This window comes from Prinia subflava, chromosome 27, assembly GCF_021018805.1.
Source record: "Prinia subflava isolate CZ2003 ecotype Zambia chromosome 27, Cam_Psub_1.2, whole genome shotgun sequence".
Classification (NCBI taxonomy): domain Eukaryota; kingdom Metazoa; phylum Chordata; class Aves; order Passeriformes; family Cisticolidae; genus Prinia; species Prinia subflava.
In genome coordinates, this window is record NC_086273.1 from 1450202 (window position 1) to 1473064 (window position 22863).

The 22863-nt window shown below is 51.4% G+C and overlaps 2 protein-coding genes across 2 annotated transcripts; both read right to left on the reverse strand.

Moving 5' to 3' along the window:
* Window positions 1-1949: 1949 nt before the first annotated feature.
* Window positions 1950-7425, reverse strand: LOC134562400 (IgGFc-binding protein-like). The gene is made up of 6 exons (XM_063419781.1): window positions 7159-7425; window positions 6028-6520; window positions 5003-5202; window positions 3675-4049; window positions 2990-3271; window positions 1950-2090 (listed from the first exon to the last, which is right to left on the reverse strand). Exons 1-6 carry the CDS (start codon window positions 7234-7236, stop codon window positions 2088-2090), a joined length of 1431 nt encoding a protein of 476 aa, XP_063275851.1. The 5' UTR covers window positions 7237-7425; the 3' UTR covers window positions 1950-2087.
* Window positions 7425-21311, reverse strand: LOC134562308 (IgGFc-binding protein-like). Its single transcript, XM_063419693.1, is given in 14 exon segments — window positions 7425-7753; window positions 8216-8780; window positions 9284-10660; window positions 11362-11693; window positions 12060-12201; window positions 12777-12958; window positions 13172-13739; window positions 14119-14699; window positions 15349-15919; window positions 16292-16896; window positions 17260-17830; window positions 18049-18383; window positions 18470-19678; window positions 21269-21311. Coding segments are annotated over 14 exon segments (7404 nt in total). The 3' UTR covers window positions 7425-7430.
* Window positions 21312-22863: the final 1552 nt, after the last annotated feature.

The following is a 22863-nucleotide window of genomic DNA, read 5'->3' on the forward strand; positions in this document are numbered from 1 at the left end:
GATTAAGTCACAGCTTTCTCACACTGGCTTGGGAAAGTGTGAGGAGGAATCAAAAACAATCCTTAGAAGGTGAAAAACCATTAGCAGTTGGTGTTTTTCTAAGTTGTTATTTACTTGGATAAAATGGTCAAGGGGTGTTGTTCTGAATGTCCAATCATCTCTCTTTCTCAAGAACATCTATAAAAGAATGGAGAAACTATAAAGACTGGCTCTCTTTACCTTCTGAAAATGGAGAGTACGTGTCATTGTTTTCTGCCGTCTCTAATCAGATGACAACAAGACACAACAATTCCTCTCTAGGCCTGGGAATCCCTAGCATTAGGGGTGTAGTAAGGATACCTTACTGTCTCAGGCCCCGAGAGATGTAAACAAAAGTGAGCTGGGGGGAAAATACTTGGGGTAAATGACTTCATTACCTGAAGCTGCAATTGAGATATTAACCCCCAACATGCAAATAATCCAAACTTACAAAAGTGTGAAAATCATGACCCGTCGTTCATTTGGGGTGTAGTCCCTGGGGGGTTTAATCTGCCTGAAATGTACGTGAAGGCCCTTCAATAAACATAATCACTTTTTATTCTCTTAATTTTGTCTGGCCTCTGTTTTTAGGTAACCCCAAAAGGCTGGAGACAGCCCATAGATTGAGAGCCACAAGGACTGCAGGAGTCTGGGGGCCACACTGCTGATGCTATGGCACCAGAATGAGCTGGTGAAGGAACTGATGGCACTGGGGATGTGGGACAGGTCTCAGAGCTGCACCTGAGGGGTTGGTAGTGCCCAGGGAACGGTGAAGGTGTTCCCAGAAGCCTCCAGTCAAGTTCCCCATGCCCCTCCATGTCTCCCCCAATGTCCTGCATGTCCCCTGTGTCCGCTTGTCCTCCCTATGTCCCCCCACGTCCCTCATGTCCCCCCTCCATGTCCCCATGTCTCCCCATGTGCCCCATATCCCATGTGTCCTCACTGGTCCCCCGTATTTCTGTGTCCACCATGTCCCATAAGTGTCCCCATGTCCCATATGTCCCCATGTCCCCTATGCCCACCAGTGTCCCCACTCACTGCACTCCCATGGTCCCAGGCTGTCCCAATGCTGTGGCTGGAGCCACTTTATCCCCAGGGAGGGGACAGGCTGGGGGGTGGGGTGGTGACACCTCCCAGGGCCCCAGGCAATTCCATCTCTGCCCAGACCGCAACTGGGGGGGACTGGGATGGACTGGGCTGGGACACTGTGAGGGGGGGCTGGGATGTGCTGGGGGACACTGGGAAGGCTGGAGGGGACACTGGGGGGACACTGAGTGTGTCTAGGATGCGTTGGGAGGCACTGGGGAATGATGGGACATATTGGGGGACACTGCAAGGCTTAAACGGGCACTGGGGGGACACTTAGTGACACTGAGATGCAGTAGAAGGGACTGGGACAAACTGGGAGGCATTTGGGAACACCGTGGGGAATAGTGGGGGAGGACTGGAATGCACTGGGAGGGACTGGGGACAGTGGGGCTACACTGGGGTCAGCTGAGGAAGGCTGGAAGAGACTGGGGGGTAGGGGTGTGTTGTACTGGGAGAGACTGGGGATGCCGGGGGGCACACTGGAGGGGGCTGGGGGGTTGGGTCCTGGCATGTACTGGGAGGAACTGGGGATACTGGTGAGGGGTCCCCTCCAGGTGTGCCGCAGCGCACTCCTCCCACGCTGGACTCGGATGTCCGGGAACCCCCTCCCCCTCCCCGGCACCAAACATCCGGGTGCCCCCCCGCCCCTCCCCCCCCGTGGGACTCCGGCGTTGGGAAATATTGACCGACGGGGGGCGGGGGAAGGGGGGACACGGAACCGCCCGCGGCAGGACAGGGTGGGAACAGCCCTCCCCGCCCCACAACTGCCCCTCAGCACATTCTCACGCTCCTGTTTTCCCAGAATCCCCAGGATTTTATCCCCAGATCACCCGCAAACGGCATTTCCTCACAGGTTTTATTTTGGGGCGAAAGCACCGTTTGGGGGCTTATAAAAATCCGGGTTTTCCGGATCTGAGGCGGTTTGAGGGTGACGTCCGCGATGGGGCGCGGCCACTCAGGTGAAATGCCAATTTTCCACATCACTGGGTGGGAAGAAAGGCAAAAGGGGGATTTCGTGGCAGTTTCCCCCAGTTTAAGATCTTTCAGATCTTTCCTCCCTTTTCCGGTCTCTTTTCCTGCTTGTCGTCGTCCCCCCTTTCCCCTTCTCTGGTGTCTCTCTCTTTGTCCTCTTCCCTCCCCCTCCTCATCCTTCACATATTTTCCCATATATTTCTGGCCCCTTTCCCCTTTTTCTCTCTTTTCCCACTTTTATTTTTTTTTCCTCTTTCTTCTGTTTTCATACTTCTTCACACCCACCCCCGCCCCCGCCGCCTTTTTGGGTCCTTCACCCATTTTTTGTGTCCTTTCCCACCATTTTGAGCTTTTAATCTCATTGGGGGAGCTCTTTCCACCCTCCCCCCATCTTCTTTTTTTGATCTTTTTCCACTTGTTTCAGTTCATTTCCTCTTTGAGGGGTCTTTTCTCCCTTCCTTTGTGCTTTTTCCCCCCATTTCTGAGCTCCTTTGCTCATTTATGGGTCTCTTTTTCCATCCTTTGGGGTTACTTCCACCGTCTGTGCTCTTCCTCCCTTTTTTGGTCTCTTTTCCAGTATTTTGGGGTCCTTTACCCTGTTTTTTGCGCTCTTTCTCCAGTTTTGGTTCTATCTCCTGGTTTTGTTCTGGTTTTTTTTCTCTCATCTTTTTGAGGCTTTTTTCTCTCATCTTTTTGGGGCTCTTTTCTCCCTTTTGGGGAACTGTTTTTCCCCATTTGGTCTCTTTTCCATCTTCTGGAGCTTCTTTCCCCTTGTGGGGAGGCTCTTTTCCTCTTTTTTAGGCTATTTTCACCCGTTTTTTGGCACTGTTCCCCCTAGTGCCACCCCTAAGACAGCCAAATCCCCCCAGCCTAAGACACCCCTCCCCCAGTGTCCCCCAGTGTCCCCCACCTGGGTGAAGTCAGGTGCCCGCCAGGCCTCGGCCAGTGCCCGCGTGTCGCTCGTCACCGTCCCGTCGGGCCCTCGCAGGTCATTGCTGGTGGCACCGTCAAAGTCCCCGCAGAGGCCGCAGAGCGTTGCCCGTGCTTCCCTGGGCACCTCCACTGTCACCCCCGTGGCACCCAGTTCCACCAGAAATCCCGGGATCCGGCTGATCCGGAGGGTCGTGAGCGTCTCTGTGATGGCCAACGGCCCCGGGAGCTCCAAGGGCAGAGGCGTGGGGACCCCGTTGAGCTGCAGAACACCAAATTAGGGGAAAAAAGGCGATTGGGGGTGACACAGGGGTGAAGCAGAGTTGGAGGAATCGTGGAAAAGAGGGAGTTTGTGGAAATATGATGGGATGCATCAAGGCATGGTGGGGGTAGGATGAGGGACAACCCATGTAGGTGCTTGTCTGACATGAAACTGGGAGAAAAAAGAGCAATTTTGGTCAAAATTAAGGTAAGAACATTATGTGGTGCTGGTGGGATTGGACAACCCATGGGGATTCTTACCTGGTCTGAACTTAGGGAAAAAATACTGATTTTTTTTTTTTTTTTTTTTTTTTAATTAAAATGAAGATGAGGAGGACATAAAGGGTGCCAACATGCAGTGGTGACAACATTTTTGGGTGCCACCCAGGCTGGTGACAACTTACCCAGACTTTCCTGTTCCTCCGCACAGTGATGAGGCCATGGGGGGTGAAGAGGTGAAGTGCCACCACTGCTGGCTGGTCCCCAATGTCCCTGATGTCCCCAAGCAGCCGGAACCATGCAGGGTCCCGGGGGTTGCACACGCTGGCCACTATGTAGATGCCAGTGGCCAGGGTGGCCCCAGTGACACCGTCAAAGGTGACAAAGCGGGTGGCAGGGGACAGGGCACAGCGCCCCGGGTGTGCAATGCAGGTGCGGGTGCCATCACGGAGGCCGCAGGTGTGGCTGAAGGGACAAGTGAAGGGGCGGCACTGGAGGCCCCCGGGCCCCCGGCAGGTGCAGGACTGGGAGCAGTCAGGGGTCAGGATGGTCTCAGCAATCTGTTTTCCGTGGATAAAATGTGGAAAGTAGGGAAAAGTGGCCAAAAATGGCCAAAAAAATGGGGATGATGATGCTGTGAGGTGTCGTGGGAGGGGGGAAGGGGGCCCATGTCTCCCATATCCCCAATGGGTACCCATGGGGACCACCAGCATGTCCCCAGTGTGTGCCCATGCCCTCACACATCCCCATGTCCCCCATGGGGGCACACTGCAGGGACTGGGACACTCTAGGGGACACTGGGAACACTGGTGGAGACACAGGGGGACACTGGGACATGCTGGGAGACACTGGGAAGGACACTAAGTCCCCCCACTAAGGGACTGGGATACATTGGGAGGCACTGTGGGGGGAAGAGAGACAAACTGGGAGGGATTTGGAACACTGTGGGAGAAAGGGGGGGAGGACTCGAATGCCCTGGCAGGGACTGTGGACAATACAGGGAATACCAGGAGAGACTGGAGGGGAGGAAAGACCCTGGAGTAAAGGGGGGCGCACAGGGGGATGGACTTGGGGAAGTGGGGTACACTGGGGAGAAATGGTGACATGGAGGATGCTGGGGTGTACTGGGAGGGACTGGGAACACTTTGGGAGGCACACTGGAGGGACCTAGGGTCAGCTGGGGGAGACTGGAATGGATTGGGAGGAACTGTGTTGCACTTGGAGGGACTGAGGATACTGTGAAGCAAACTGGAGGGGACTGGGGAGACTGGGAACACTTGGGAACACCGGGGAGGGCACACTGGAAGGAACTGGAATGTACTGGGAGGGACTGGAGACACTGGGGGGCACTCGGGAGGGAACTGGAAAGGACTGGTAGAAAACCGGGGTGTACTGGCAGGGACTGGGAACACTGTGTGAGGCACACTGAAGGGACCCGGCATCAACATGGGGAGCCAGGAAGGAGCTAGGGCTGGAACTGGGCTGTACTGGGAAGCACTGGGGCCACACCCACCTGGAAGTAGCGCCCCTGGTGCAGGCAGCCGCAGGTCCCGGGGAGGACGCAGCGGGCCCCGTCGAACAGCAGCCCCTCGGCGCACTGACACCCCTCAAAGCAGCGCTCGCTGCACGGGGGCGGCGCCGACACACCTGCACAGGTGTGCTCACAGGTGCGGGCACACAGCTGGTAGCGGCTCTTGGGGGGGCAGGTGAGAGCTGGGAGAGGGAGGGAAAAAACAAATGCAGTCATTAGGGCTACTAGGGGATCATCAGGGGTCAACAGGTGTCTCCTGGGATCAATGCCGTCCCATCTTTGGGGTGGATGGTCTGATGGGGCTACCATTGTGGGAGCCTCACTGGTTGCACACGGTTCCACTGTGGGACACAGGCTTACTGTTTGGGGGTGGGGGGGAATGGTTTCCTTTGGGGGTGTGATTTGGGATATCCCTAGATAGGGGCTTAGCAATGTGGACATTTATACCTTTTTCCATGCAGGAACGAGCCCCTGCTCCATTCCACTCCTCTAGACCTCCAAAATCCCACCCCTGTTGCCATGAGTTTTTCCTGGTTTGCTGAGTGTCATATTAAAGGAGAAGTCCGTACCTTCTCACGCTCTTTTAATCTAAACATCAGCTATGTTCTATAAACATCGCCATTGTTTTTACATTCCCTGCTGGGACAAACAAGACTGTGTGACAGTCCTCTTCACCAATGTGGTGTGGAGGTGGGAATTCCTTCCTCCAATCCACAGGCCTCATAGAAATAGTATAAAAGTAGGTTTTTGTAAATAAACCGGGTCTTCTGCCCTGCATGCTCTGATGCACCCAGATCTGTGTCCCCAGTCTGTTTTCTGGTTAGGCCTCCACGGTGATACACCCCCATCAAAATTTCCACTCTGCAGGATTCCTGCCCCCATAAAAATTCTGACCCCTAAATTCCCATCCTCCCAAAACTTCACCACCCCAAATTCCCAACTCCATACCTCCTGTCACCTCAAATTCCCGACCCCCCCCAGAATTCCCGACCCCTCCATATACTCACGGCAACCCGTGGCCTCCCGCCACTCCCGGAGCGCGCCTCCGGCTGCCTGGCACGCGGCTGCGTAGCCCTGAAAGCCGGGGCAGGGGTCGCCCCCTCCTCCACACACCTGGTGCTCGCAGGTCCCCAGGTACGCGTGGGGCGGCACCGCGCCGTGACACCCCGCGAAGGGTCCCTCGGGGTCTGCCAGCACTGCGCAGCGCCGCGCCTGGGCCGGGGAGCAGCTTGGGCTGGGCGCCAGGCGGGTGCAGTTTTGGGGGGGGCTGTCCAGAGCCTCCCTGGCGGGGTCGTCGTCGTTGGGGTCCCCGTTGAAGTTGCCGCAGAGGCCCCGAGGGCGACGGGATGGGGGTGGCAGCGTCAGCACCACATACGCATTGCCGTCATAGAGGATTTTGGGGCCCCCCTGGACCTGGAGCAGCCGGTGGGATCCCACCTGCGCCACCCCCACCGCGCCCCCACGCAGCCACAGCGGCAGCAAGTGGCGCTCGCCATCCACCTGGGGGAGAAAGGGTGAGGATCCCGAAAGGGAAGCCGGACCACCAAAGGTGGGGTTAACCCCCCAAAATAAGGGTTTGCACCTCCAAAAACAGGGTTTGTACCTCCAAAACTAGGGTCTGGGCTTACTTCTGTGCACCTCAAATTCACGGTTTACATCCCCAAAAGGGAAGGTGATTACACTCCAAAGAGAGTTTTCAACCCCAAAATCATGGTTTGCACCCCAAACCCAGGTTTAGCACTCCAGAAATGGTCTGTACACCCCAGAGTGCACACCGAAGGTGGTGTGTGTACCCCAAAAGCAGCTCTTACACCCCCAAAGAACCCCTTTCCCCCTACCATGTCCTTCAAAACCCCCTTTTCATCCCCTTCTTTTTCACCCAACCCCTTTCTACCCCCAAAACAGGGTTTGTACCTGCCAAACCAGGCTTGCATCCCCAAAAGTGTTGTCCCCAAAACATGGCTTGCACCCACAAAACAGAGCATGCACCCAGTCAGAGCTTTCACCCTTAACCAGGCCTTTCCTCACTCCTGCACCTCCCAAAATCCCATTTCCATCCCCTTTTTTTTACCCCCCAACTATCTTTTTGCCCCCCAAACCTGGGCTTGCACCCCCAAGGCCCCAGGCCCTCCACTTACCGCCACCTCCCACTGCTGTCCCCTGTCCATCACCACGGTCACCCCGTGTGCCGTCACCGTCACCCGCTGCACGTGCATGTCCTCCTGCTCCAAGGCCACTGTGATAGGCTCCAGCTCTTCTTCAGGCTCACCCTTCTCCAACTGCAGCAGCAGGAGTGTGCAGGACCCCCCAAAATTCCCCAAGTGCCCATCGAAGGTGCTGTAAGCCCCTCCCCCCAAAACCTGGCACTGTCTGCAGGTGCGGGGGTGGCAGCCCAGCACGCCATCCTGCACTATGCACTCCTCATCACTGGAGCAGCCTGCAGTGGGGTGACACTCCAGCCCCCCATTTTCAGAGCAGACGCAGCGCTGAGTGCAGGGGGGCTCCGGGTAAAACTGCACCCCCTGGGGGTAGTAGCGGCCCTCCAAAACACAGCCACACTGGGGGAGGGCCACGCAGTGATCCCCGCTCCGGAAAAATCCAGAGGATCGCAGAAACAACCTTCAGAGCATGTGGAGGCATCAGAGCAGTCCTGAGGTCCAACTTCCCCTTGGCAGGTGGGGGGGCAGGGGGAGCCGCAGAGCTCATAGTGCTGATTTGGGGGACACACGGGGCCTGTCAGGAAGGGAGAAGGGTTGGGAACACCAAAACCCCCATGGATACAAAAAACAACCTCAAAACCCTCATGGACAACCCAAATACCCATCATGCCCCAAAACTCCCCATGCAGGCCCCAAATTCCCAGACTTCCCATGGACATCCTAAAACTCCCTTGTCTGAACACCAAAACCTCCCATCAAAGCCTTAACACCCCTCATGCAAATGCCAAACCCCCCATGGACACCCCAAAACTCCCTGCGTAGACCCCAAAACCCCACTCACACCCTAAAGCTCCCCCATGGAGACCAGCAACCCCTGGGGAACACCTCAAACTTGCCATAGACACCCCAAGCCCCCACAGACAGCCCCAACACCCCTTCTGCCTGCCAGACACCCCAAACTCCTTGCCTAACCTCTGTGTCCCTCCCTGCCTTCCAAAACCCCCTGTACTCTCCCGACCCCCAAGTCTCCCCATACTGCAGAAGGCAGCTGTGCGCCAGGGCCGCACGGCAGCGCCCTGGCTCTGGCACGCAGCGACGTAGGCGCCGATGGCCTGGCACACGGTGTCCTGGTGTCCCTCGTACAGGCAGGCGTCAAAGAGACAGTCATCCAAGTAAGGGGCGGGGTCGATGACATCGTGGCAGGCGGCAAAGGGCCCCCGTTTCTTCCCCAGCAGCCCGCAGTGCTTGTCCCCACGGTAGGCACGTTTCTGGGCGTCGCTGCACACCTGGCAGCCCTCACCGCACCCAGGTGAGCACCCAGGGACATCGCCGACCTTCCAGCTGTCCCCCAGGTGGGTCTCGTTGTCAGCACGGTGGCCATTGCGGGTAACAAAATCATCATGGGGGTCGCCATTGTCATTGCCACAGAGGCCGCAGACGGCACCGGCGTAGGTGTTGGGGATGATGACACGGGCGTAGCTGTACCAGTCAAAGGTGACAGTGACACCCACGTCAGTGTTGATGAAGCCATGGATGCCACGGAGGGACACCTGGAGCTGGTGGTTGTGGCTGAAGGGAAGGTCCAACAGGACACCATTAACCTGGAAAGAGAGTCGCAGGTGGCATGAGGTCCCACAATGAAGTTGAAACCCACCCAGGTGTCATAGAATGACCTTGAAGACCACGTAGATGCCACATGATGACCTTGAAACCCACCTGAAGACCATACAATGACCTTGAAACCTAACCCAATGCCATGGAATGACCCTGAAACCCACCCAGATGCTACACAAGGGCTTTGTAGCCCACCGAGACACTATGCAATGAGTTTGAAGCCCAGCAAGGGCTGATTTTGTAGCCCACCCAGATGTCACCTCAATGACTTTGAAATCCACCTGAATAGCATAAAAGGATCTTGAAACCCAATCAGATGACTTGAAATTACTTCGAAACCCACCTAAAGACCTTACAAGGACCTTGAAACTCCATCCAGGTGTCCTGTGATGACCTTGAAATGCACCTGAAGGCCATACCGTGACCTTGAGCCCTCCCCAGATGCCATGCAATGACTCTGAACCACTCCCATCATCTCCTTCATCCCTACCTTGACCTTCTGGGGATGTTCCTGGCTGAGGCTGAGGGTCATGTTGTACACCTCGATGGTGACCACCTTGGTGAAAGAGACCAGGTGGCTGCCACGGTGATTGTCCTCCACAGTGACAGCAAAGGGGATGAGGGTGGGATCAGTGGAGCAGAGCCCAGCCAACAGGTACACACAGGTACCCATGAAGTCATAGCGGCGCCCATCGAAGGTGGTGTAGTGGGGGTCACCAGTGGCCACGCAGATGGAGCGGCTGTTGGCCACGCACCGCCGCACGCCCTTCACCACCACGCACACCTCACCCGGCTTACACCCGGAGTCCTCGCACACCACCATTCCCAGCTCCGTGTCACACCTGCACCTGGAGCGACAGGTGTCATCACCCCAAAACTCCTCGCCAGGACGGTAGTAGCGGCCATCACGGGTGCAGCCACAGCGGGACACTGGCACACACTCTCCGCCACTGAGCACGTGACCGGTGTTACAGGCACAGGTCTCCATGCAGGGCTGGTCACAGGTGGCTGGACTGTCCCAGTCGGAGCAGGTGGCTGGACAGGCATTGCCACAGGGCTCATAGTGGCTGTTTTCAGGGCAAGGTAAGGCTGCAGGGGGAGGAAACTGGAGTGAGGGAGGGATTAGGGGAGTGGACAGCATTCAGTAGAGTGGGTGGGGATTGGGAAAGGGTCTCAAAAATGGAGAAGGGTCTGCAAAACAACAACTGTCTGGATTGTAAGGAGGAAGGTCTGGGAAATGTGTGAAGAGACTGGGACAAGCTGGATGAGGTCTGAGCCATGTGGCAAGCATCTGGGCCATGCGGCATGGAGTCTGGAATGCACAGAATGAGGTCTGGGACACAAGGATAAAGGCCTGGAACTCTGTGGCCAGAGTCTCAAAAATGCAGGATAGGGAGTGGGATACATCTAGGACGCAGTTGCGATAGAAGTCGTGAGGCTTCACTAAGTCATGACATGCTCTGAAGGGCCCCTGGAAGGATTTTTTGATGATCCCACAATACTGGTTCCCACCATAAAGCTCCTTCTTCTCATCACACACTGGGCATACTCCATCACAATAATCCCAACACATCGGGTCGTCGGCCTCAGAGTCAGTACTTTTCCAGCTTTTGGCCCATGTGACGACAGCAGTGATGTTGTCACCAGCCTCGGGGATGTCGTCGAGGGGCTTGAGTTTGAAATTCCCGCAGAGGCCGCGGACATGGCGGAAGTAGCTGCTGGGGAGGTCAATCAGGAGGTGCCAGTTGCAGTCGTAGGACACATGGAAACCAAAATCTGTCTCCAGAGCAACACGGAGCCCACTGGGACGGACCCGCACCTTCCCATCTGCCAGGAGCACTGGGAGCAGCGTCACCTCCCCATTCACCTGCCAATGGCCCAATATTCCCAGTTATCTCAATGTTTTATTCTCGACATACACCAATATTTTATTCCTAATGTGTCCTAATATTCTATTCCCCACATATTGCAATTCCTTATTCCCAGCATAGTCCAACGCTAAATCCCATCCTATCCCAACATTTTATTCCTGCCATATTTTATTACTGCCCTACCCCAACATTCTATTCCCACTATGATCTAGTATTTTATTCTCAAAATATCCAAACACTCCACAGTGTTTTCTTCCTGCTGTATCCCAACATTTTATTCCTGAAATACTCTAATATTTTATTCCCTAGACACACCAACATTTTATCCCAGTTTATCTCAACATCTTACTCCTGGCATATATCCTGCTTTATTGCTGACATATCCCAACATTTTATTCCCCACAAATCCCAACATCTTATTCCAATCTTATCACAGCACTCTGTTCCTGACACTTCCAAACATTCTATTCCTCGTATTTTGTTCCCGTCATTTCTCAACTTTTTATTCCTGACATATCCCAACATTTTATTCCCAAAATAGCCCAACATTTCAACAATCCGCCTCCCAGACCCAGACCAACTGATTTATCCCAAAATAACATTGGCACTGGCTGGATGAAGAAGGAGGTAGGGAAGAGCTGGATGAAGCAAAAAGTGGGGGGAAAAGCCCAAATTCTCACATTTCCACCCAACTCACCCAGACTTTTCCGTCGTCATTCCGGCGGAAGGAGACGCGTTGTCCATAGACGTCGACATTGACCAAAGAGACATAGGACACAGATTGGATCCCGCCACGGATGTCGTTCTTGGCCTCAACCCTGAAGGGCACCAGCCCAGGGTCATTGCCATGGGATTCGGCCATGGTGTAGGTGCAGGTTCCTTGGAAGTCAAAGTCAAGGCCGTCGAAGGTGCGGAAGTGTGGGTCACCCCATGCCCAGCACGTGGCAACCAGGGCTGGGACGCAGTGGGATTGGGCACCGCGGGGCCGGCAGCGCTCCTTGGGGCGGCAGCGCAGGGACTTGCAGGGGTCTGGGAGGGGAGGGAGAGCGGGATGAGCCGTGGGCTGGGTGAAATAGGAGACAAACACTGCAGGAAGCCATGGGTTGGGGGAAAGGGTGGGGAAAAAAGTGGGGGGAAGTCATGTGAGAGAGAAAACTGTGAGATGGAAAAGACCACAGAAGAGGAAAAATCATGGGATGGAAGAAACTGTGGGAGCAACCACAGAATGAACCATGTGAGAAATCATGGGATGGAAAACCATGGGAAAGGCCCTTAGTAAACGACACAGGATGCTGTTCCCTCCACCTCCCCTTCCCTTTTTTCCACAGTCAACCCCTCAAGCATCCCCAGATCCATTTTGCATCTAAAACCCCCTTTTCCCTTGTTTTTCCTCACTTTTATTGATGCATCCCAAGACCCCTTCCCGGATTTCACAGGATTCGTCCTCAGTGCAAGTGTGCTCATGGCAGGTAAGGCCCTGGCCAGGGACACAGGTGCAACACTGCTGGCAGTGATCCCTGAAAAGCATCTCATGGGGCTGTGGGGAGGGAGAAGGAAGAAAACAAAACACATGAAAATAGGGGATTAAAAAAAATGCAAAAAAAAAGGAGGTAAGTGCAGAAGAATAGGGAAAATAGTGAACAAGTTGCAAGGCAAAGTGATGTACAACATACCCTCCCTATAAATAGGGAAAAGGGGGGAAATGCAGGGAAAAAATACATAAATGTATAAAAAGAGGGGGGAAATGCTGGGGAAAAGCATAAGTATAGGAAAAATGTGGAAAATGCAGAAAAAAAATCCAAATGCATCCAACAGGGAGAAATACAGGCAATAAAAAAGATCTAACTGCCTAAAAAGAGAGGAAAAGAAAGAAAATGGAGGGGAAATATGACATAAAAACAGGGGGATGAAAACGGGGAAAATGCCAGGAAAATGAGACAGAAAAATAGGGGAAAATGCAAGAACTAAAGGTGTAAATGCAGAAAAACAAAAATAAAAGAAGGAAGAAGGAAAAGAAGGGGAAAAGGAAACAAATGTATAAAAACATGGGGGAAATGAAGGGAAAAAAAGACATAAATGCTTAACAACAGGAAAAAAGGCCAGAAAAACTACCTTATAGTATTCCCCATCCCTAAAGCATCCACAATACTTCTCAGGAATGCATCTGTGTCCATCAAAGACAAAGCCCAGGTGGCACTGGCAGCCCTCAGTGCATGTTTGGGGACAGGTGGTGGCATTTCCAGCACAGGTGTTGGTGCAAAGGGAGTAGGTGCTGTTGGCTGGGCAGGCAAGGGCTGGAATTTTCATGGAATCATGGATTAACTTGTATTGGAAGAGACCGTAAAGCTCATCCCATCACCATCATCCCTTGTCCTGTGTGTCTCCACTGTTACCCACACCCAAATAGGGAACATTCCCCACCTATGCCCCCCCAAACTCCAGTATCACTTGGAGATCTTCCCAACCCCAAACAGGGGACCTTTGCCCCTGTGCCCTCCCAAACTCACGGCAGAAGGATGGTGTCCTCCAAGTCCCCACAATGACTCCGGCATCTTGGCACACGGTGACATAGCTCTGGATATTCTGGCACAGGACATGCGTGTCCCCTCCTGTCATGCAGAGGTCATGGATGCAAGATTGGGAATATGGGATGGGGTCGATCACGCGATGGCAGGAGCCAAAGGGACCTTCAGGGGCCGTGAGAAGGCCACAATAGTTGGGTTTTTGGAGGACAGCCACTTTCTCCTCTGTGCAGGTGGGACACTCATCCTTGGCACAGGTGTCATCGCAAGGTGTATCCATTGTCTTCCATGCAGATCCAAAGGCTGTTGCATCTGGAGCATGCCGGCCACTGGAGAGCTGGAAATCATCACGGCGTTGGCCATTGTAGTTGCCACAGAGGCCACACACGCGCCCCATGTAGGTCTGGGGGACCGTGACCATCACATGCTGGATGAGGTCGTAGTGGACAAAGAGGCCAAAGTCAGTGTGGAGCAGGACACCTGTCCCATGTATGTAGACCTGGACCTGTCCCTTGCTCAGGATGGTGGGGAGGTGGTGGGAGATGGAATCCACCTGGGATAGAGAAGGAAGAGTCCTCCGGTGAGAAGGTGAGATGAAAAAATTGGGGAAAACACCTCCCAAACAATATTCTGACAGATTTGTGGACTCCACTTGGAAAGAAAAGTTCAGATGAGAATGGATTAGTCTTGGAGATGGGGTGAAGGCTCCCCTCACTGAGGAAACAGAGTTTTGAGACGGATGGAGGTAGAACATAAAGTTTAGGGAAAACACCTTCCAACCAAAGTTTCAATGCATTTACAGATCTTGCTTAGAAAGAAAAATTAGGGAGAGCATGGACTGGGCTTGGAGATGGGCTGAGATGTCCCTTCCATCAAGGAAACCCAATTTGGGGGGCATGCCATGAGATTTGGAACATAAAGTGCCACCTTACCATGACATCTTCCCCCCTTCCTTGTTTCAAGGTCAGGGTGACCCCATAGACTTCCACAGACAACGCTTTTATCCCGGAGACCTTCCCCTTCTGCCGTGCCTCCTTCTGGATTGTGACAATAAATGATGTCACATTGTCAACTGTGCAGGTCTGGGTGAGGATGTAGGAACAAGTACCAGTGATGTTGAAGGCCATCCCATCAAAGGTGACATAGGTGCGGTCACCTGTGGCCACACAGGTGCTGGATGCCTGCAAGGGACACTGGAAGACACCACTGATGACCTTCCCGGGGCCACCATCAGGACAGGTGGTATTTTGGCACTCCACAGTGCCATTGGAGAGGCACTGGCACATCTCCTGCTCTGTGGGGTGGAATGTCTCCCCCTCCTTGTAGTAGACTCCGTGGTGGCTGCAGCCACAGTGGGACATGGGGACACACTCGTCACCGCTGAGCATGAAGCCGTCCTGACATGTGCAGCCCTCGCGGCACCGCCCTGGGCACGTGGCAGAGTCAGCGCCGCAGGTGTGCTGGCAGGTGTGCGAGCAGAGCTCATAGGAGCTGTTTGAAGGACAGGGAATATCTGCCGGGAGACAATGGGATTCATGAGGAACCAGGAAATTCCAAGCCAAATCCTGCAAGTTTCCTGGAATTCAGGTGCAAACTTTACCAAATACAGAGGCTTTTAGCCCAGTTTCCTGACAAACCCTGTTTTCGTCCCTGTGGATGTGATTGGGGATATCATTGAATGATGATCCCATGATTATCTGATGACGATTCTATGATCATCCATAAGGAATATCCCAGCCCATTAAAATAGGAATTCTTATTGCTAAACCATGCGATTTCTCACATTTTTATGGAGAAAAATGTAACACTCCCTCAAAGGATTGGATTGCTCCACACTGGGTCCTCAACTGACCTCCAAACCGGATCCCTTCAAGCCAATTCCACTATTTTTAGTGCATTTTTTGGTGGCTGACCCTCTAAATTTGCCATTTTGTAGCCAACACCAGGAAACTGGAGATTTTGAGGGGGTAAATTATTCCAGCTGAGGCAAATTCTTCCTTAGGAAGGGTTTCATTTGAGTGGATTATAGGATCAACCAAGATTTTGGGTGGAATTTCCACTGGATTCCCACCCACCCGTGGGTTGTTTATACAGGGATTTGGAGCAGACTTGAGGATCCTTTGGATACTGCTGAAGGAAATCCTCCCATTATCCCAACTTACAGCAGAAATTATCTGTCCTCCACCTCCCAATGGACACACCAGCAGCCTGGCATGTGGTGGCGTAGAGGGCAATGATTGGACACATCCCTTCTTCCTGATCAGGGAACAGGCAGGAGTCATGGATGCAGCTCTGGAAGTACTGCTGGGCATCAACATGACCATGACATGCTCTAAAGGGTCCATCTGTTTCCAAAATAATTTCACACCCCATCCCAGATACTTCCTGTTGCAGCCGGGAAGATGCAGCAGTGCTGGAACATTCCACTGTTGACCTCTCACCACATCCTGGGACATCTGTGACCTTCCAGCTGTTCCCAAAGGCATCTGGGTCTGATGTCACATGGTTGTTCCTCATCATCATGTCATCACTGGCGGCACCATTGTAGCTCCCACAGAGCCCACACAGGGCGTTGGCAAAGCCACTGGGCACCGTGGCGGTGACGTGGCTGTACCAGTGGTAGGTAACAACGAGGCCAAAATTGGTCTCTACCACCGCGTCCTGCCCATCACGGTAGACAACAATCTTCCTTTCACTGTAGTAATATGGGAGATTGACCAACTGCTCATCAATCTGGGGAGAAAACCATAAAAAGTGATCAAGTTTGCAGTCTGATGGTAAACTATTTTCAACAGCTAGAGCAACCAAAATGTATCGATTGAATTAAATTTTGAATTGAATTAAATTTGAGATATAAGAGAATGAGAAGGTCCAAGTCCCAAGAGGAAGTCCACTTGATCAACCACTCATCGATCTGGAGAGAAAACCATAAAAATTAATAACATTTGGGTCTGATGGCAAATTCCAATTCTGCTTTCAACAGCTGGAACACCCAAATGACATTGATCTAATTACATTTCAGATTTAATCACTCATTAATGGTATGAGGTTTGGGATGAGGTGGAGAATGTGGTGGTAAGATAAGGGATCATTTCATAAACTCACAATGATTTTTCCAGGGTGGTCCCTGCTGATGCTGATGGTTTTGTTGTAGACTTTGACTGTCACCACACCGATGGATGATATGAGGTTGTCACTCCGGTGGCCATTCTGCACCAAGACCTGGAATCCCACCAAATTTTGGATGTCCTCACATAACCCAACCAACAGGTAGACACATGTCCCCTGGAAGATAAACCTCTTGCCATCAAAGGTCTCGTAGTGGGTGGCTCCAACAGCCAGGCAGACCCTAAAAATTTTGGGATAACAATCCTGGATCCCTTCCTCCACCCGGCATTCCTCCTTGGTGCCGCAACCGGAATCCCAGCACACCACCTGCCGCTGCACCACGTCACAAACGCAGCATTGGGTGCAGGTGACGTCACCCCGAAATTCCTCACCAAGGCCATGGAAGAGACCCCGAAAGACACAGCCACATTCAGAGGGGGGTATGCAGGTGTTGGCGTCAAGGACAAGGCCCTCATGGCACACGCAGGTGTCCATGCAGGTGGTGACTGCAGCACAGCTGGATGACACAGCAGGGATGTTGCAGGTGGCAGGGCAGGCGAGGCCACAGGTGCTGTAGGTGCTGTTGGGTGGGCAAGTGAGAGCTGGACAGAGAAGAAAACAGCGGTCAGGGTGGAGTGGCACACGGTGGGAGAGACTTCTTTGGCTATCTACACAGATATCCTGGAGTCTCCATGGATTTTCTGAAATCTCCACAGAATTCCTAGGCCTTCTACCTGGACTTTATGGAGTCTCTATGGACTTTCTGCTCAGATTTTCTAGAGATTCTATGGACTGTATGGACTTTCTGCATGGACTTTCTGGAATCTCCCTAGACTTCCATGGCCTTCCTGCTCGGATCTGCTGCCATAACCTTTCCCAGTCCATGATCCCATGGATCTTCAGTCCCACATTAATTAGGGTGCGCGCACCCCAAGGAGTATTTCACCCAACCAGCCTCTACTCACGACATCCCACTGCCGTCCTCCAATCGGAAACGTTGATCCCCTCCTCCTGGCAGTCATCGGCATAGATCTGGAGGGCGTGGCACAGCACGTCATGGCGCCCCTCATTGGCACACAGGTCATAGATACAGTTCTTCACATAGATATTAGGACTGATAGTGTCATGACATGACTGGAATGGCCCAGAATGTTGGGACAACTTCCCACACCAGGTCTCTGCCTTGTATATCACCTCCTGCTCCCATCTGCACCGCCCACAGTCACCATCGCAGGTGTCCTGGCAGCGGCCACTCTCACTGGCCACCTTCCAGCTTCTCCCCAGCTCCACAATATCCCACACCTGTATTCCACCAGGAGAATGACCGTCATCTCGAGGGTCCCCATTGTTGTTCCCACACATTCCACAGACTTTTCCAGAAAGAGTAGCTGGAAGCTTGATCACTACATGATCATCCCAGTTGTAGAGGACCTTCAGGTTGAAATTCAATTGGATCAACATGAATTTGCCCTTCTGGTAGATGCGGAGCTTCCCATGGGAGAGGGAGATGGGGAGGTGCGAGCGGTGGTTGTTCACCTGCAGGACAACAACCATCAACACAACCAAAACCCACCAAAATTGGGCAATACATGGAGTTTAAGAACACAGAGAGTGTTTTCATGCAAGGGTTACCTGCACACCAGAAAATCCTAGAATTATTTAGGAAAAGACCCTTGAGATCATTGTTAAACACATCATTTCAGTGCAACTCCATAAAACTACTTGGAATTTGGAATTACTTGGTTTTTGCTTACCCTCACCATCCCATTCTCTGACTGGGCAGCAGTGACAGTGATGTTGTCAACATGGATGGTGATGGAGCCAATGGAGGAAACTTTGGGGTTCTCCTTTTCCTCCTTTTTGACCTCAACAGAGAAGGCAGGAAGAGTGGGATCGGGATTGCAGATGGTGGTCAAGGTGTAGGTACACGTTCCCATGAAATCAAAGGTTTTTCCATCAAAACTCCGGCAGTGTGGCCCACCAGCGAGCCAACAGGTGGAGAAAGTCTCCTGCACGCACTCTGGTAGTCCATCCACCATGTCACACCTCTCCTCGCATACCAAATCCTCACAGGAGAGTGGTGTGGGGACTGAAAAAAAAGAAAAAACCCATGAATGGTCAACTGGACAACACCCAACCGCGGGGGTGGCTCAACAATGGACTGACTCTACTCACTGGCAGCACAGAGCCCAGGGAAGCCATATCCAGTGTGACTCTGGAACCCAAACACCAGGAGGCCAATAGGCACTTGCGAGTTCTCAGCACTCTGCATCGTTGCACTCACGGTGATGCTGGCCCAGGAGAAATCTGTGCCTGGAATGGCCTGCCATGCCACGGTGTTGTCTGGCCGATGGTTGAGGGTGGTGGTGGCAGTGGCAGTGGTGGGTGCAATCAGGATGGCATGGTTATAATGGCCGGGCAGGCTGCTGAAGCGGAACGCAGTGCAGTGGGCTGTGACAGGTGGGACAACAAGGAGGAAGGGATCTTGCCAAGATGACCCACTGAAGAAAAACACCACCTGCACTGCCACCACCGCACTGATGTACAGGTGCGAGTTACGGTTCACCACAAGTGTCTGCACCTCCCCTGCCACCATGGCCACAGTGGCATTCCCACTCCCGGTGTTGTAGGTGATGGTGTTGTCTTCATCCGTCACCACATAAACAAAGTCAATGTCTGTCTGCAGCGGGTTGGGTGGCACCATGTAGCTCCTCCCCCATGCTGTCATTGGGAGGAGCTGCTCAACCACAAAATCAAAGCCAGCAGACACTTTGACGCAGGTGTGGCCACTGAGGACGGCCACAGGGGTGTCTGCCACCACGACTGTGCCAGTGAAGTCCTGGCTGCTCTGGAGCTGCAAGCTGTGGTAGGGCTGCAGGAACAGGCGGAGCACAGTGCCGGGGACATAGGTGGCCCCAGCATAGTGGAAAGTGGCAGTGGTGGTGATGCTGACAGCAGTGGTGGCAGCGCTGGCAGCCACCACAAACTCGGTCAGGCCATGAGTGTAGTTCCCAAGAGGTGTCACCACGTAGTACCTGGTGCCCAGACCCTCCATAGGCAGGAGGGCAGTGGCACCCACGGTGTAGCTCTTGGTGCTGACAGCCACCACGGAGATGTCAGCACTGGCCTGGACCACCAACGTTTTATGGGAAGTGCGGCTTCCAGTGAGTTCCAGGTTGGAGGGGAGAGGCAAGGGCACAGTGACATCTGGCCTCAGGGTGACATTCTGTGTGAAGAAGCTGCCATGAAGCATCACTGACACCTGGGTGTCAGCAGGGCCATAGGAGGTGAGCAGCAGCTGCAGGAGCGCACTGGGGGACTTGTCATCATTCTGTGGGAACACAGCCAGGAACTCCCGGCCCCGGTAGCTGGCACTGGAGAGCGCTGGGAAAATAGGTGGAAAAGGGGGCCAATAATTTTTATATTGTCTTGGGTTGAAAAATGTAACCAAAAATGTGTATTCTATTTTCATCTGTTGAAACTGGTTGGCAGATATTGTTCCTTAATTTTGTAACTCTAGGGGGGGAAGAGGGCGGATGCCTTCTGTTAATGGGACAGCTGATAACACCAGATAAGGCAGTGCTTCCTAATCTCTTCCTCTACCCATCCTCCTCCAAGGGATATCACCTGTGAATGGGCCGTTTAAGGCCTCTCACATGACTGATAACATTATTTCATTCCATTGTGAGATGCTCCACCCAGTGGGAGGAGCCAAAGCCTTTCCACCAGCATAAAGCCAGCAATCCCAAACTACAAGATAGCCGGTTTTCCACTGAATTCTCGGAGGAAGACCCATCTTGCCAGCACTGGACCCTTTTTTCTACAGGATCATCTCTACTTCACTGTCATGGGTTGGCGCTGGCCAGATGCCAGTGCACCCACGAGTATATATTTTTCCTAAGAACTACTGTGGGATGTGATCAAGAACAGAGAAGAGCAGGCCCAAAACTTGGAAATAGAAAGAAAACTATGAAACTACATAGGAACAGCAACAGAAGAGAAAAAACCTAAACACACAAAAAACAGAAATGAAAACTTCCCAGAACATTTCTTCTTCTCCCACAATTTCCACCCTTCTATGCTCAAACCTTTACACTTACATGTTCCCTTCCATTTCACTTGCTCAAACAAAACCTTGGGTTCTCAATCAAAACAGTCACCACTCAAAAAAGAGAACTAATCTTCAATTCAGCAAGGGAAAGAGGAGTCTCTCTCGCACCATAGACCCCCCAGCACAGGAAAAGGTCCACCATCCCGTGTTTCCATGTCACCCATGGCACCACCCGGAGAATTCTGCCAGGGTGACACCCTCCTTTCCATGTCCAGAGGTGTCACCACCATCCATGGACCAAAACCGCACACAGGGCTCTTTTAAGGATGCTTGGCCAAGTACCAAAAACCAGCCATCTTCTCATTTCGGGACAGCAGTCCACCCCATTTTCCCCTGGGGCTGAGGGTTCCAAGAACAGAGATCTTCATCTCTGAAGGCAGAGGGCACCACCACACCCTCTTCCTCTCTTCTCTGTTCGCTCCACTCCTACAGTGGCAGTCACTGCCACAAAGTCTTTGGCTCAAGCCAACTGTATCCACCCAAATACACTCTTAAATATGTTCAGGAGGATTCAGGTTCAGTCTATGGCTAACATTATGCAAGAAAAGCCCAGCCCAAAAAGCCACTCCATTTCTGCCCATTTGGGATTCCTTTCATCTTCCTTTGACATCTCAGTCCCAGGCTGTCTCTCTCTCTTCTCTCAAACCACCAGCCAAGAGAAATCAATGTCTGGAAAAAATTTTCTTCTGCCTAAGAGTTAAAAGTCTCTCGTTCCCTGCAGGGCCGCAGGCTCGGCACTCCCCCACGCAGCCGGGCACCTTCCCCCCCCAATTCCTTCTCCACTGCCAGCTGCTGCCAATATCAATTCCAAAGCGGCAATTTCTCTCTGCGGGGGGAGAGAGGGGAACGGGGATGGAAGGCACCTCCACAGTTCTCCACACTTCCATCTTGGATGAGGCTCTGCATGCCTCTTCCCCTCCCCACCCGCACCGAGCCCTGTAAGCTGGGCAGGGGAGGAGGATGTGTGCACTTCTGGAACCAGAACCAAAGAGGAAATCCTTCTGAAAGTCCTTGCTTTTAACCCCTTGTGTTCTCAGAGGCATGTCCAACCTCTCAGTGGCCACTCCAGGTGCCAACATTCAAACCTGACCACTGATTGGTTTGACCACAGCTTCCTGGAAAACTTACTTCCCCCTCAAACCAGGACATTCACACAATAACATTTGTTACTCCAGGAAGACTTATTTGGACTGCTTCCAATACCCTGACAACAGGGTGTCAGGTTGTATCTCTGTCTCTATCAGGGTTTTCTAGAACTTTTGTTTGCTTTTTGATTTTTTTTTCTGTACTACTGCATTTGTATTTTTTTAAATATTCCTAGTAAACAGCTGTTATTCCTATTCCCATATTTTTGCCTGAAAGCTCCTAATTGCAAAATTGTAAGAATTTGGGGGGAGGGGCTTTTTACATTCTCCATTCCAAGGGAAACTCCAGTTTTCCCTGACAGATACCTGTCTTTCCGTACCAAGATCTATATTAACCAAGAGGGTTATATAAAGGAGGTTTTAATATTTTTATATTGATTTTTTATATCAATCTTATGTGTTTATAGATCACTTTTCCTTTTTTTATAGTAGGAATTGTACTGAAATTACATTAAAGATATGACTGCAGTATCCAATTTATAGAGTCTATTTATATATAATCATAATAGAAATTAGATTTAGTTTATTATGTAACTAAACAACATTTGAATAAAACTATAGCTATTAATATATAAGTAGTAAAACCTTATTCATAAGTTCTATTAACAAATTATTTAAATGCATCCATATTAATGGTAAAAAATACTATCCCTAATACAATATTACTAGATATTTCTATTTTTATATCCCTTGTCATTCATGTATTACTAGTATTAGGTAATACACTTTAGTGTATTACTACTTATTAGCACACTGATACAATATTAATAATATAGGACTCATCTATCAGTCAAAATATGTCAATTACTTTTTTAGCCTGTTATTGTATGATTATACTTGTTATCAAGTATGTAACTTGGTTATACAGTTTTCTATGTTATTATTATACAGATCTATTAATCTTAACACTGTAATGTACAATACTTATATTTAAATATATAGTAGTGTTTTTTCCTATTATTTTGTACAAAATTTTAATAGAATATGAGCAAAGATTTAATCCAAACCATTACTATTAAAAATAATTTAAATAATAGTAACTGCTGTGATTATTGAATTTATTTATTAGTGGCTATGATTATGAAATTTATTTCAGTATTATTCATAATAGAAAATAAATTTGCCCATTATTTTTATAATTATATACAATAGTAGATAATTCATATTTTCTCTAAAAATATACAGATAATGATTTTAAATAATTTTATTTCTTGTTTTCATAGAAACACTTTGGGGAAAAAAAGGTAAAAATCAAGCAAAAATAAGCAATAAGGAGCAAAATTACAGTGGTAGAGAATATACTATAGACCAGA